A 14,318-nucleotide genomic window follows, 5' to 3' on the forward strand; every position below is an offset into this window, starting at 1 on the left:
AATCTTGCTGGAGCATGTAGTGTGTATGCTTGCTGGAGCATGTAGTGTGTAAGCTTGCTGGAGCATGTAGTGTGTATGCTTGCTGGAGCATGTAGTGTGTATGCTTGCTGGAGCATGTAGTGTGTAATCTTGCTGGAGCATGTAGTGTGTATGCTTGCTGGAGCATGTAGTGTGTATGCTTGCTGGAGCATGTAGTGTGTAAGCTTGCTGGAGCATGTAGTGTGTATGCTTGCTGGAGCATGTAGTGTGTAAGCTTGCTGGAGCATGTAGTGTGTATGCTTGCTGGAGCATGTAGTGTGTATGCTTGCTGGAGCATGTAGTGTGTATGCTTGCTGGAGCATGTAGTGTGTAATCTTGCTGGAGCATGTAGTGTGTATGCTTGCTGGAGCATGTAGTGTGTAAGCTTGCTGGAGCATGTAGTGTGTATGCTTGCTGGAGCATGTAGTGTGTAAGCTTGCTGGAGCATGTAGTGTGTAAGCTTGCTGAAGCATGTAGTGTGTATGCTTGCTGGAGCATGTAGTGTGTATGCTTGCTGGAGCATGTAGTGTGTATGCTTGCTGGAGCATGTAGTGTGTATGCTTGCTGGAGCATGTAGTGTGTAAGCTTGCTGGAGCATGTAGTGTGTATGCTTGCTGGAGCATGTAGTGTGTATGCTTGCTGGAGCATGTAGTGTGTATGCTTGCTGGAGCATGTAGTGTGTATGCTTGCTGGAGCATGTAGTCTGTATGCTTGCTGGAGCATGTAGTGTGTAAGCTTGCTGGAGCATGTAGTGTGTATGCTTGCTGGAGCATGTAGTGTGTATGCTTGCTGGAGCATGTAGTGTGTATGCTTGCTGGAGCATGTAGTGTGTATGCTTGCTGGAGCATGTAGTGTGTATGCTTGCTGGAGCATGTAGTGTGTATGCAGACGTGATGAGTAATTGCCCTGCCTGGTAGTTGTTGTTGTTGTTGTTTTAAACTGATACGTTTTTTTTATTCATTAAACCCTGACCACATACATCTAGATGAAAGGTAAGAAAGATGCTACAAATTGTCTATCGTCTAATAGTAAAAAGTAAATTACCCCCCCCCCTCCCTTTTCAAACCTTGCCATTTATAGGGCAGATGATGTAAAGGTCATCTGTTTCTTTGGCAGACGGTTAACGTGGCCAGCACAACGACCGACTGCCTTTACTTTCTCGAACAAGCCAGGTCTCCATTGAGTGGACACAATGACGTAATAAAAATAACCGAAATTCCTATTCCCAGCTCTACCACTCGGCCATCACGCCCAGGTATATACATTTGTATTTTTTCCTCGAAATGTTAATTAAATCCCAAAATTAGCGATGAGTCGAGTCTAGATCTTTGTCTATTTGATGAATCCAAACAGAGCCATTAAGAAACTAAGTGCTGCAGCAATAGGACTTCCCCTCTCCTTATTCGGCAAATAACCTTAATTCATTGGAGCTTAACCAATCGTCTGGAGAAATTCAAACACAACGTGAAGTCGGAAAAACTATTTTCGGTTCCATAGTAAGTGACGGTCTGTCAAGCGCCAGCCAGTAATTAGTCTGCTGCTGTCAATACGTGTCCCTTGAAAAAGAAATGACTTGAAATGCCTTTTCGCCAAAGTAGTAGTCACGTGACTATCTAGAAACAAAGAAATGAAAATGGTACAACTCTGACATCTTCTCTTTGGTTTCCAAGACAAACTCTGACATCTCTTTGGTTTCCAAGACAAGCGAATTAGAATACAAGACAGAAATGGAGTTTCTTCCAGAGAATTAATGAACAGAGAAAAAAAAGCTGTAGGAAAATTGTTTTATAATTGAATGGCTGAGAATACACTCCGGAAAACGAACTCAAGATTTAAAACAAGAAAATAAAACAGGAAAACATTTTTTTGAAAACAAAAATTATTTTTTTTTCAAAATTTATGAATTTTTTAGACACAAAAGAAAAGCAGAGGAAAGCTGGTTCCTATCGTTAGCGTCAAGTCTTTTAGGTAGCTATTAGTTGACGCCGACTGTATTCGGTCCTGTTTCAAACAACGTGTCCACGCCCCTGGGACTAGATCACTAATCTTGCTATAACAAGAAGCTAAGCGGACATTTGTGCATAATCTCCCGTAACCTTTTTCCTCATATTTCCTCCCTTACCCCGGGGCGGATACTGATTGATAGCACGGCCACTACCAACAGGACCATGCTTTATATCCGTTCTAACAGCGAGGTGAAAATGAGGGAGGGGGGGGGGAACACTGCTGTAGGGCAACTAAAAATAGCCAATGGTCCCACCTCTCCCTCCCCATCCCAAGTCAATGGGGCAACCGGTGGCGGTAAACGACTCGTGATGGAACAACCGCTGGACAGTGCTAATCAAGACGGCACTTCCGTCTCAACAAAGACGTCCCCGTCGTCAGTTTACGGCCCCTGTTTCCTAAGACCTCCCAGTTGTATTATACTTCCAAAGATCGATAACCCATTCTATGACACAAGTCTTTCCCCCGATTAATCTCTCTCAGACACGTCCAATAGTCAAAGAAAAGTATATGCGATTCATAATGGACTCTTCCCGCCTAAATGGCGTTCTCAATTATAAACATTTTTTTAAGTCTCGGAATTAAAGGCTGAATTTGAAAATGTTAAGATTCAAATAAAAAGTGTTTCAATGTGGCCAGACAAAGTCCAAATGAGAGTGTTTCAATGTGGCCAGACAAAGTCCAAATGAAAGTGTTTCAATGTGGCCAGACAAAGTCCAAATGAAAGTGTTTAAATGTAGCCAGACAAAGTCCAAATGAAAGTGTTTAAAAGTAGCCAGACAAAGTCCAAATGAGAGTGTTTAAATGTAGGCAGACAAAGTCCAAATGAAAGTGTTTAAATGTAGGCAGACAAATTCCAAATGAAAGTGTTTAAATGTAGCCAGACAAAGTCCAAATGAAAGTGTTTCAATGTGGCCAGACAAAGTCCAAATGAAAGTGTTTAAATGTAGCCAGACAAAGTCCAAATGAAAGTGTTTAAATGTAGCCAGACAAAGTCCAAATGAGAGTGTTTAAATGTGGCCAGACAAAGTCCAAATGAAAGTGTTTAAATGTAGGCAGACAAAGTCCAAATGAGAGTGTTTAAATGTAGGCAGACAAAGTCCAAATGAGAGTGTTTAAATGTAGACAGACAAAGTCCAAATGAGAGGGTTTAAATGTGGCCAGACAAAGTCCAAATGAAAGTGTTTAAATGTAGGCAGACAAAGTCCAAATGAAAGTGTTTAAATGTAGGCAGACAAATTCCAAATGAAACGTTTAAATGAAGGCAAAGTCCAAATGAGAGTGTTTAAATGTGGCCAGACAAAGTCCAAATGAGAGTGTTTAAATGTGGCCAGACAAAGTCCAAATGAAAGTGTTTAAATGTAGGCAGACAAATTCCAAATGAAAGTGTTTAAATGTAGCCAGACAAAGTCCAAATGAGAGTGTTTAAATGTAGGCAGACAAAGTCCTAATGAAAGTGTTTAAATGTAGGCAGACAAAGTCCAAATGAAAGTGTTTAAATGTAGGCAGACAAAGTCCAAATGAGAGTGTTTAAATGTGGCCAGACAAAGTCCAAATGAAAGTGTTTAAATGTAGGCAGACAAAGTCCAAATGAGAGTGTTTAAATGTAGGCAGACAAAGTCCAAATGAGAGTGTTTAAATGTAGGCAGACAAAGTCCAAATGAGAGTGTTTAAATGTGGCCAGACAAAGTCCAAATGAAAGTGTTTAAATGTAGGCAGACAAAGTCCAAATGAAAGTGTTTAAATGTAGGCAGACCAATTCCAAATGAAACGTTTAAATGTAGGCAGACAAAGTCCAAATGAGAGTGTTTAAATGTGGCCAGACAAAGTCCAAATGAGAGTGTTTAAATGTGGCCAGACAAAGTCCAAATGAAAGTGTTTAAATGTAGGCAGACAAATTCCAAATGAAAGTGTTTAAATGTAGCCAGACAAAGTCCAAATGAGAGTGTTTAAATGTAGGCAGACAAAGTCCTAATGAAAGTGTTTAAATGTAGGCAGACAAAGTCCAAATGAAAGTGTTTAAATGTAGGCAGACAAAGTCCAAATGAGAGTGTTTAAATGTAGCCAGACAAATTCCATATGAAAATGTTTAAGTGTAGCCAGACAAATCATTGGCATAAATTAATACTTTATCGCTAAAGTGTAAAATTCGTTGTATTTCTCTTTACCAACCTATAGATCTAACTTCATGAAGTATTAGTACATCCGACTAGACATATATATATATTGATATAGATATATAACAGGATAAACGTGTACACACTCCGTACACTTTCTATTCATAAGTACAAGTGCTCACCACATGATGAATGTTTAGTCAAACTCAATTTCCATATAAGTATCTTATATCATACTATCATAGTCATTCGATACAAGTGAACACTACTGGGGTAAAAGTAAAGTTACTGCGGTAAGGTTAAATATGAAATGTCTTGAATGAAAGTAGCAAATATTTCTACGGTAAAAAATGTACATATCTTGGATTGAACTAAAACAGGAGATATAACAATTATTGCTAAAAGTGTGACTATATCCCTCTTCCAAATAAAAAAACAAATTTTTTTTGGGTTTGTGCAAATTATTTCAATAGTTTGCCAATGGACTTGAAAAAAAAGGAAAACAATGTAAAATAAATACTCTTATGTAAATTAACAGCCAACAAAGGAATAAAATTGTTTATAAGACAAGTATTATGGTATGTGTGTGTGTGTCTGTGCTGATGTAATACATGTACTATGAACTAGAATGCTATTTTTAAAGAATAAGGACTATCATTTAGTTAATAGTTTAAAAACTACGTGCCATGTTTGAACATGAAGTGATGACACGTGAAGCACGTGAGGAGACTAAATGGCTATTTGAAGGATAAGTGAATATTATGTTACATTTGTGTTTCAATCTGTCAGGTCAAAAGTTTGTACACGTTATTTCCCCAACACCCGAGCTCGGATCAAGCAGAAATTGTGCACAATTATTTTCTTTTACCTGACAACACAAGAATCAATAAATAAAAATAAAAACAACCAATTACTTAAATAACTATTGGTAATTGATTATTTTGTTTGGTTTAGAACAAAGGAAAGAAAGTGTACTTGACTGATGTGGTGGCCTAAGCTGAATAATCCCCATTAATACTTTGTCGCGCTATAAAGGTTGAAGCTAACAATAGATACATATAAAATCTTCTATTTTCATAAGCGATTCGCTGGCACGAGGGTTAGTGTATCGGCTTGAGGAGTCTTGATCCCTCGAGTTCGAATTCAGGTTTTTCAATAATAAATGTATTTAAAAAGCGATCACGGTAACAAGAATTTAGGTCTTTCGACGTTTTAAAAAAAATGCATTTTAAAAGCGATCACGGTAACATTATCCCCTTGTATTCCTAACTGGTCCAGACAAGTGATAGCATCATAGCGATTTGAGAAAGCTTATCACACAGATTTATTACTGTTAGTCTAGATCTATTACAAATTTAATTAGGCCTACATCACTGATCCAAACTAATTGATATAATTAAAAAAAAAAGATTTTCCTTGATTTGAAATTTATACAGCGATCCCCTCTTATCTCTATCTGCTGAGTAGTTATCACATCGCTAGACCAACAATCATGACCAGTAAGAAAAACGTCTAAACAAATACTTACCTGACATTGTCATGACGCTGAATGTATATTTTATGAAACATGGCTTCTTTTTTGTTACCAGCTATGTCTGCTTTCATTTCCATGGCAACGTGCCGAGGTAAAACCGACAGGAGTAGTCGTTCCTAGAAAAATCAAAATCACAATAGTTAAAATACCATCAACAATAACAAAAGTGTAACAGAGGGTTATCAGATCATTTTGACACAAGTAATACATTTCCTTTCACAAAATAATGAGAGACTAGCAGACGAGCTACTGGCCGTTTAATGACCCCGAGTAGAAAAAATGAATTTAATATGAATAATCATTACTTAAAGTTATTGCGAAATAGAAACGAATCACTCAGAGCAGCAAGATATTTTATGACTGAATACGAGATCAATCTCTAGTTAATTTACTTTTTCTAATAGGTGTCTGCTTAGGATTATAGATAGATCTTTTCAAAACTTAGAGTAATCAAGAAAAGGGAATTAACAAAGCAAGTTTATCTTACACACAAACTCTTAGGTGACCCCTAACCCAATCGCTACATACCAACCAACATTTAAATCTCGTTCACGGAAGTGACCTAAAAAGCCTGTAAGAAAATATCAATGTCCTTGACTTTATAGGAGCAAAATAAGGTTAAATTTCATCAAAGCTAATATAGCCGCTGAATTATAGTGAGATGCATAAAGGAAACGGGAAATCAATATTTTCTTTTTTCTTTTGAATATCTAAACGTGACAGACAGACGAACAAACAGAAAGAACTCTACAAATGCTGTTTTTCACCCACATGTTCGCTAAAGTGTGAATAGCAATTAACAATTTACAGCTAAACAAGTTGATATTCATAGCTTAAATTACAAAATTTGATTAACATGTAATTTACTGGGTAAAACACATCGTTTATCCTCGTAGTTTTTAAAAAATTATTTTTTTTGATTGCAACTAATTAACCAAGCAGAAAACTTGCAAGCAACATTTTATTTGTCTCCCTTGCAATCAAATCCATCACAAAGAGAACTTGCAAGCAACATCTTGTCTCTCCCTTGCAATCAAATCCATCACAAAGAAAACTTGCAAGCAACATCTTGTCTCTCCCTTGCAATCAAGTCCATCACAAAGAAAACTTGCAAGCAACATCTTGTCTCTCCCTTGCAATCCAATCCATCACAAAGAGAACTTGCAAGCAACATCTTGTCTCTCCCTTGCAATCAAATCCATCACAAAGAGAACTTGCAAGCAACATCTTGTCTCTCCCTTGCAATCAAATCCATCACAAAGAGAACTTGCAAGCAACATCTTGTCTCTCCCTTGCAATCAAATCCATCACAAAGAGAACTTGCAAGCAACATCTTGTCTCTCCCTTGCAATCAAATCCATCACAAAGAGAACTTGCAAGCAACATCTTGTCTCTCCCTTGCAATCAAATCCATCACAAAGAGAACTTGCAAGCAACATCTTGTCTCTCCCTTGCAATCAAATCCATCACAAAGAGAACTTGCAAGCAACATCTTGTCTCTCCCTTGCAATCAAATCCATCACAAAGAGAACTTGCAAGCAACATCTTGTCTCTCCCTTGCAATCAAATCCATCACAAAGAGAACTTGCAAGCAACATCTTGTCTCTCCCTTGCAATCAAATCCATCACAAAGAGAACTTGCAAGCAACATCTTGTCTCTCCCTTGCAATCAAATCCATCACAAAGAGAACTTGCAAGCAACATCTTGTCTCTCCCTTGCAATCAAATCCATCACAAAGAGAACTTGCAAGCAACATCTTGTCTCTCCCTTGCAATCAAATCCATCACAAAGAGAACTTGCAAGCAACATCTTGTCTCTCCCTTGCAATCAAATCCATCACAAAGAGAACTTGCAAGCAACATCTTGTCTCTCCCTTGCAATCAAATCCATCACAAAGAGAACTTGCAAGCAACATCTTGTCTCTCCCTTGCAATCAAATCCATCACAAAGAGAACTTGCAAGCAACATCTTGTCTCTCCCTTGCAATCAAATCCATCACAAAGAGAACTTGCAAGCAACATCTTGTCTCTCCCTTGCAATCAAATCCATCACAAAGAGAACTTGCAAGCAACATCTTGTCTCTCCCTTGCAATCAAATCAGTCATTGAACTTAAACGCAAACAACTTTTACTGTGTCTCCAACAATCAAGTCAACCATGAAGCCGAGTTGCAGACAACTTTTTATTGTCTCCCTTGCAATCAAGTCAACCATTGAATCAACATGGTAGCTTCTTGGTAGTTTCCCCGTAAAGTTCAAGTTACCCAAAAGCGTCACAACATAAGCAAGTGTCTCTCCTGAAGTCTAGCCAACCAACTAACACTTAGGTCCTCGCCTTCATCAAAGTTTAATCACCCGGTAACCAGCTCTTTAGTCGGGTCATCCAGTTTCTTCCACCCTTAACAAATGAGGATACCCCTCTTCTGTCCGGCACCCGTCCTTACCCTCCCAGATTGTCCTGGCCAGACATCAATAAATTTCTTTTTGGTTTCAAGAGGGGAGGGAAACCAGACTGATTTTAACTTCAAATAGTAAGTAGGACACTAGAGTTATGGGCCTTTCCTTTCCCAGCACAAACCCACACATAAGGACCAACTAGATCTTGGAAAAGTTCGATTTTCACTCTTGGCCCAGGCTCTGTTGATCTGCGTACATGTATATTTGGTCAATTGTATCCTGTTGTGTATAGTTATCAAAATGCAGGGGCGGACTGAGTATCAATATTGGCCCTGGCATTACCATATAAACCGGCCCACAAATGGCATGTCATATATTTTCGGGATATTAATGTGTGTCTATATGTAATTTATCTTCATTACATTCTGATATTTCATTCTTTCAAACGTTTTTTCTACCCTAGAATACTCTCTTCCTATAATTAGTGGAAACACAGTACACACCGCCAAAGGGCAGCTAGGGAGTCCGGGGGAGTGCTCAGTGCTCCCCCTAGTGGGGTCCGGGGCGAAGCCCCGGAACCAAGCATTATTTCCGTTATTTTAAGCTTTAAAAATGCATATTCTGAGGTATCTACAGTGCAATTAGCCTTCTACTCTTCCAGTAAAGAAATTCAAAAACCAAATCTGCTATTCAATGGAGTCCAGCGACTGGTAGAAAATGGTAAAATGCTTTAGTTTTTGTATTGGAGGGGGAAGCGAAACCACAAAACCCCTTTTGGCTACGCTTATGAAATTTGGTGACTGTGGTTTGCTTAAGTTGGCTGCACTGAGGCAGTAAGTAAATATTCCCTATCAGACAATGAGTGATGGTTTGAAGACCCTCCCCTCCCGGCTACGCCCATGTGTTATATTATAGGTGTAAGCCTAATTTCTTCAAAATATATAAAGTTTTATAAGGCATCGAAAACTGGATGTATGCATTCGTAGGATTTCATAATGTATTCTATTTATACATGTATGTAGTCTGAAAACTATAAACAATACAATAGCAGCCTAATGAGTTTGAAGCTTTTTGGTATTACTTATAGATTACAGACGTTTCTTCAAAAAATAAGATTGTGACGTCTTACGCATTTCATGTGTCAATCTAGTCATGCATGTTGATCTGTGACTTAAAATATGCTAAATTATTGGTTTTCCTGGCTGATTCAAGCAACCCATTCCATTAAAAATAAAAGAAAGCAGAACGGTTAGAGAGGAACTTACTTAATGTGAAAAGCCCTTGCTTCCTCCTAGTACATTCTCAAAAAACGCGATTTGTATATGAATATACCATGACCCATTATTTAAAATATATATCTCCTTTCATTAAATATCGGATATCACAGCGCTATATAAATTATTGTAATTATTGTAATAATTTTCATCATTAATGACTTCATACTAAGCATACGTTTGCCATTAATTATAATAGTATACAAATTGATTTATATCTAGATTTATTTTTTAATTAAATAATTTTTTTTGTAAGCCTTTATTGTAGTATTTTTAGATCTATGTTATTAAAATAAACAAAAAAAAAAAAAACTTACTGTTTCTTTTCAAATCGCAGAAAGTAGAGCTTTATCGAGCTGTGAATAAGTTGGGTGGTTTGCAATTTTGCGGCTGTGTGTATGTGTTAAAGTTAATTTCTATTAAGTATTATTAAAGAGCTAATTGTCGCGTCTATCTTTTTATTTATTTTGCTGCGTTATATCAGTGTTTTCTAACTTAACCTCTCTCATTCCTCTTTTTGGTTAAATTTCATTGTAACCATTTAAAGACGGGGGATTGAAATAAATGGGAGTGCCATCAAAGGCCCATGCCGACCAGCAAAATGATTAGGCCAAACACAACCTCGAAGACATCAAAGCAGTCCATGCCGCTCGTGCATAGCAGAAAGTACAGTCTAACGTTTTGCAAATGATAATACGTACACTGTGTAGAGTATTTTTCTTGATATTCTTGTTGAATTTCAAACAAAATTAATTGTAATAAGAATTTAAAGAAAAAGAACAAGAAAACGTGTTCGGGCCTTTGTGTCTTGCTACTGTCACTTTTTTTAAAAAGTTGTCTGCATTGAAATTTTTTTTTTCTATGGTCGCGACCAAACCGGCCCATTTGGTACCGGCCCACCGGGCATTTGCCCGTTTGCCCATAGAGCCAGTCCGCCCCTGTCAAAATGTATATATAAAATTAAATGTATCCGAAATGTTGTTAAAATATAGGTATGCATTAATTAAACTTTCTAAAAATAGACTTCGTGAAATTACAATATGGCTGTTAACATAATTTTTCCAGAAGGAAAGTACTTAAGATTTAAAACAATATTTTGCAAAGTAAAAAAAATTCCATAAATGACAATTTCGAATACAAGTAGAATCACATTCCTTACACTATTTTAAACGGTCTTCAATATACAATTATGGTTTGCGTTTTATTTTCAGTGCACGGACCAAACGTTTGGAACTCACTCCTCATTGATCTCAGACAGACAACATGCTACACTACATTCAAAAAGTTGTTCAAAACTTTTTAGAGTAGTTTGTCATTTTGATTCTCGTGTTGAAGACATGAAGACAAACAGAGTGCAGTGATATAAACCAGCATGAAGACAAACGGAAAACAGATCCAAAACAGAGATCCAAACCAGCATGAAGACAAACAGAAAACAGATCCAAAACAGAAAACAGATCCAAAACAGCATGAAGACAAAAAGAAAACAGATCCAAAACAGAGATCCAAACCAGCATAAAGACAAACAGAAAACAGATCCAAAACAGAAAACAGATCCAAAACAGAGATCCAAACCAGCATGAAGACAAACAGAAAACAGATCCAAAACAGAAAACAGATCCAAAACAGATATCCAAACCAGCATAAAGACAAACAGATCCAAAACAGAGATCCAAACCAGCATGAAGACAAACAGAAAACAGATCCAAAACAGAGATCCAAACCAGCATAAAGACAAACAGAAAACAGATCCAAAACAGAAAACAGATCCAAAACAGAGATCCAAACTAGCACACAGACAAACAGAAAACAGATCCAAAACAGAAAACAGATCCAAAACAGAGATCCAAACCAGCATGAAGACAAACAGATCCAAAACAGAGATCCAAACCAGCATGAAGACAAACAGAAAACAGATCCAAAACAGAAAACAGATCCAAAACAGATATCCAAACCAGCATGAAGACAATGATTAGCTGCAACAACATCTTTGCATCTCCAGGGACGCTGTAACTATCATACATAACGTGCCCTATGGGAAAGAAACAGGCTCAGGAATAGCTCCATTTAAACTCTGACTAGAGCATCATGAATATTTGAACCACAGACTGTGGCATGTGTCAGGTCGATCATTAAAACGATCAGCTTAGTAGAGAGCCACAAGGACTGGCACTATCGTTTAGTGAAATGATAGAGACAAGTACTTTATATGGACTGGCACTATCGTTGAGTGAAATGATAGAGACAAGTACTTTATATGGAGCCACTTGGTATATAGTAGAACTAGCACTACTAGCACCTTTTTTTTAGTAGCATGACAGAAACAAGTACTTTACATGGACTGGCACTATTGTTTAGTAGCATGACAGAAACAAGTACTTTACATGGACTGGCACTATTGTTTAGTAGCATGACAGAAACAAGTACTTTACATGGACTGGCACTATTGTTTAGTAGCATGACAGAAACAAGTACTTTACATGGACTGGCACTATTGTTTAGTAGCATGACAGAAACAAGTACTTTACATGGACTGGCACTATTGTTTAGTAGCATGACAGAAACAAGTACTTTACATGGACTGGCACTATTGTTTAGTAGCATGACAGAAACAAGTACTTTACATGGACTGGCACTATTGTTTAGTAGCATGACAGAAACAAGTACTTTACATGGACTGGCACTATTGTTTAGTAGCATGACAGAAACAAGTACTTTACATGGACTGGCACTATTGTTTAGTAGCATGACAGAAACAAGTACTTTACATGGACTGGCACTATTGTTTAGTGAAATGAATCTCGTACTTTGGTGTTTGGCCTTCCTTAAAAAAAAGTTGTTTTATTTCACCTAGTTAGGCAGATGATGTCAAGGTCATCTGTTTCTATGGCCGACTGTTCACACTGTTGCAAGAGTGTCACGTGGGCAGCACAACGTATTTCGAGTAGCCAGAGTTGGGTGAACTCAGGGGCGTCATAAAATTCCCGATGCTGAAAATATCCAGTCCTAACCGGGATTCAAATTTCGGATCCCTTGGTTAAGAAGCCACCACTCAGCCAACACGCCGCTCCTCCATATAATTTAAATGTTTTTTTTTTTAAATTTAAAAATCCAGGTAGATACCAACTTATGAATGTGTTTGTTATCGAAAGAGTATACTATGTTCTAAAGATAACACACACTGACACACACACACATCAGGTTTTTAGCATTCATATCTGAATATTAATTAATCTCTCTAATTATTAAAACCTAAATAGGTCTAATCATAAACTTTTAGAATCTGACAAGCTTTTTTTCAATTGGCAGATCTGCTACTAGGAATAAGGCGATTCTCAAAGCGTAGGAAAACTAAGATTTTTTTTTGTTTCTCAGAGAGTCCATTGATATTTTGTTGAATGTACGAGAAATGTCTACTCGAGTCATCCTCTAGCTCCCACATCGTAGACATAGGAGTGCTCTCTTCAAGAGTACTCACTGGGTATTGGATATCGATCTGTTTGAAAGAGTACGTCCCAGATAATTGGTCACACTGGCCACGCCAGCACCCGGGCCCGCTTGTCTAAGTCATTGTTTATCCCAATTATAGCTCTGGTCAATAACGACAGTGGGTCAGTTTCGAGGATAAGAAACAATTTCAACTCTTAAGTCGCGTGAGTCCGTTTTAAAACATGGATTTGCCAAGAAGGTAAAAAAAAAAAGGAAATTTAAAACTGTGGAGAAATGGACGAGAATCAAATAGATTATTGGGATAAAGAAACAAATGGATTTGTAGAACAAACCCAATGCTAATAACTAAATGAGTCATTTCCAAAACTAAAGTAAGGAATAAACGATACGTTATTATACAAACATGAATTATATTTATGAAAGCTAAATAAAGATGAATAGAAGAGATGTCAAATAGCAAAAAAAAAAAAATACAAATGCTTATCAGATATATAAGCAATGCGCTCTAGACGAGAGAACGTGACATGTCACTGGAGCATACAGAAGGCTAAGTGAAAGAAAAAAAAAAGCAAGATAAACAACGTCCGCAATTAATGAAATATTAGAAGAGTCTAGAAAATAAGATGCTTTCACAATTCACGGAGAGACAATCAGAAATATAAAAAAAATAGTTCAAAAAACAAAATGGAAATGATTCCCTCTAAGTGTTTACGCCATTCTAATAGCATCGCAATACAAAGCAATGGGAGATAAGTTGACGAAACCTAATCTAAGTATCATATTGTCTTTGTTTTTGCTATCTTTATTTCTGGAACATCAGGAGTGACTAGATCAGATTTTCTTTGATAAACGATTTGTGTTGTTTTTTTTGTAAATCCTCCTTTATTACTTCTCCTTACTTTCTCTTTATCAATCCTCCTTACTTTCTATTTTTTCTCCTCTCTCCTTTACCCATTCCCACTCTATGTCACTCCTTTCCTACTCCCTCTCTTTCACTCAGCATAATCTCTGCTCCCTACTATCTCTCTCTCCCTCTCTCACTCCTCTCCTCTCTTTCTTCTCTCTTATCACTTCTATACTTTTCCTCCTTACTCCCTCTCTGCCAAGTTTTCTTAAAGTGTCCCTATCCTCTGCACGTGACACCCGGCCATCTCTCAGTTTGGGTGTCCAAGAAGACAATCATTCAAATTTTTTTTTTCTGTTTTGTTAACAACTAGCCATTTAGGTTTTCCTCGATCCCTAAACAAACAAAACCCAGATAAAGTCGTGGCCAGCATCAAGGACATTTCCAGGAATGGGGCATAGAGGGGAGATCTCAAGGTCAGTGAAACCAATTCAATGCCTGATTGACTCCGAACAAACACGAAGGGCAGGAACCAGAGGGTTGTGGCCTTGTTCCGTTGCGTGTCATTCTTACGTTTAACAGGCACTTGACTACATCGTCAGCCAATGAAATCCAAAGCACCTATAGCCACGATGGAGTCCCGCATCATTCTCTCCATCCCAGAGATGTTGTCAGAAGAAA

The 14,318-nt window shown here is 37.6% G+C and overlaps 1 protein-coding gene across 11 annotated transcripts in view; it reads right to left on the minus strand.

The window, feature by feature from the left end:
• LOC106061562 (adenylate cyclase type 5-like) overlaps positions 1–14,318 on the minus strand; it is a 143,502-nt gene that overhangs the window by 33,047 nt on the left and 96,137 nt on the right. For all 11 annotated transcript variants that reach the window (XR_008774007.1, XM_056005964.1, XM_056005955.1 and 8 more), the window contains one exon: positions 5,668–5,789. Coding sequence is in view for 10 of the 11 variants with exons in the window: in XM_056005964.1 (XP_055861939.1) it covers positions 5,668–5,789 (122 nt within the window). In the remaining variant the exon portion in view is untranslated. The remainder of the gene's footprint in view (positions 1–5,667; positions 5,790–14,318) is intronic.

The sequence above is a fragment of the Biomphalaria glabrata genome, chromosome 1, assembly GCF_947242115.1.
Source record: "Biomphalaria glabrata chromosome 1, xgBioGlab47.1, whole genome shotgun sequence".
Classification (NCBI taxonomy): Eukaryota; Metazoa; Mollusca; class Gastropoda; family Planorbidae; genus Biomphalaria; species Biomphalaria glabrata.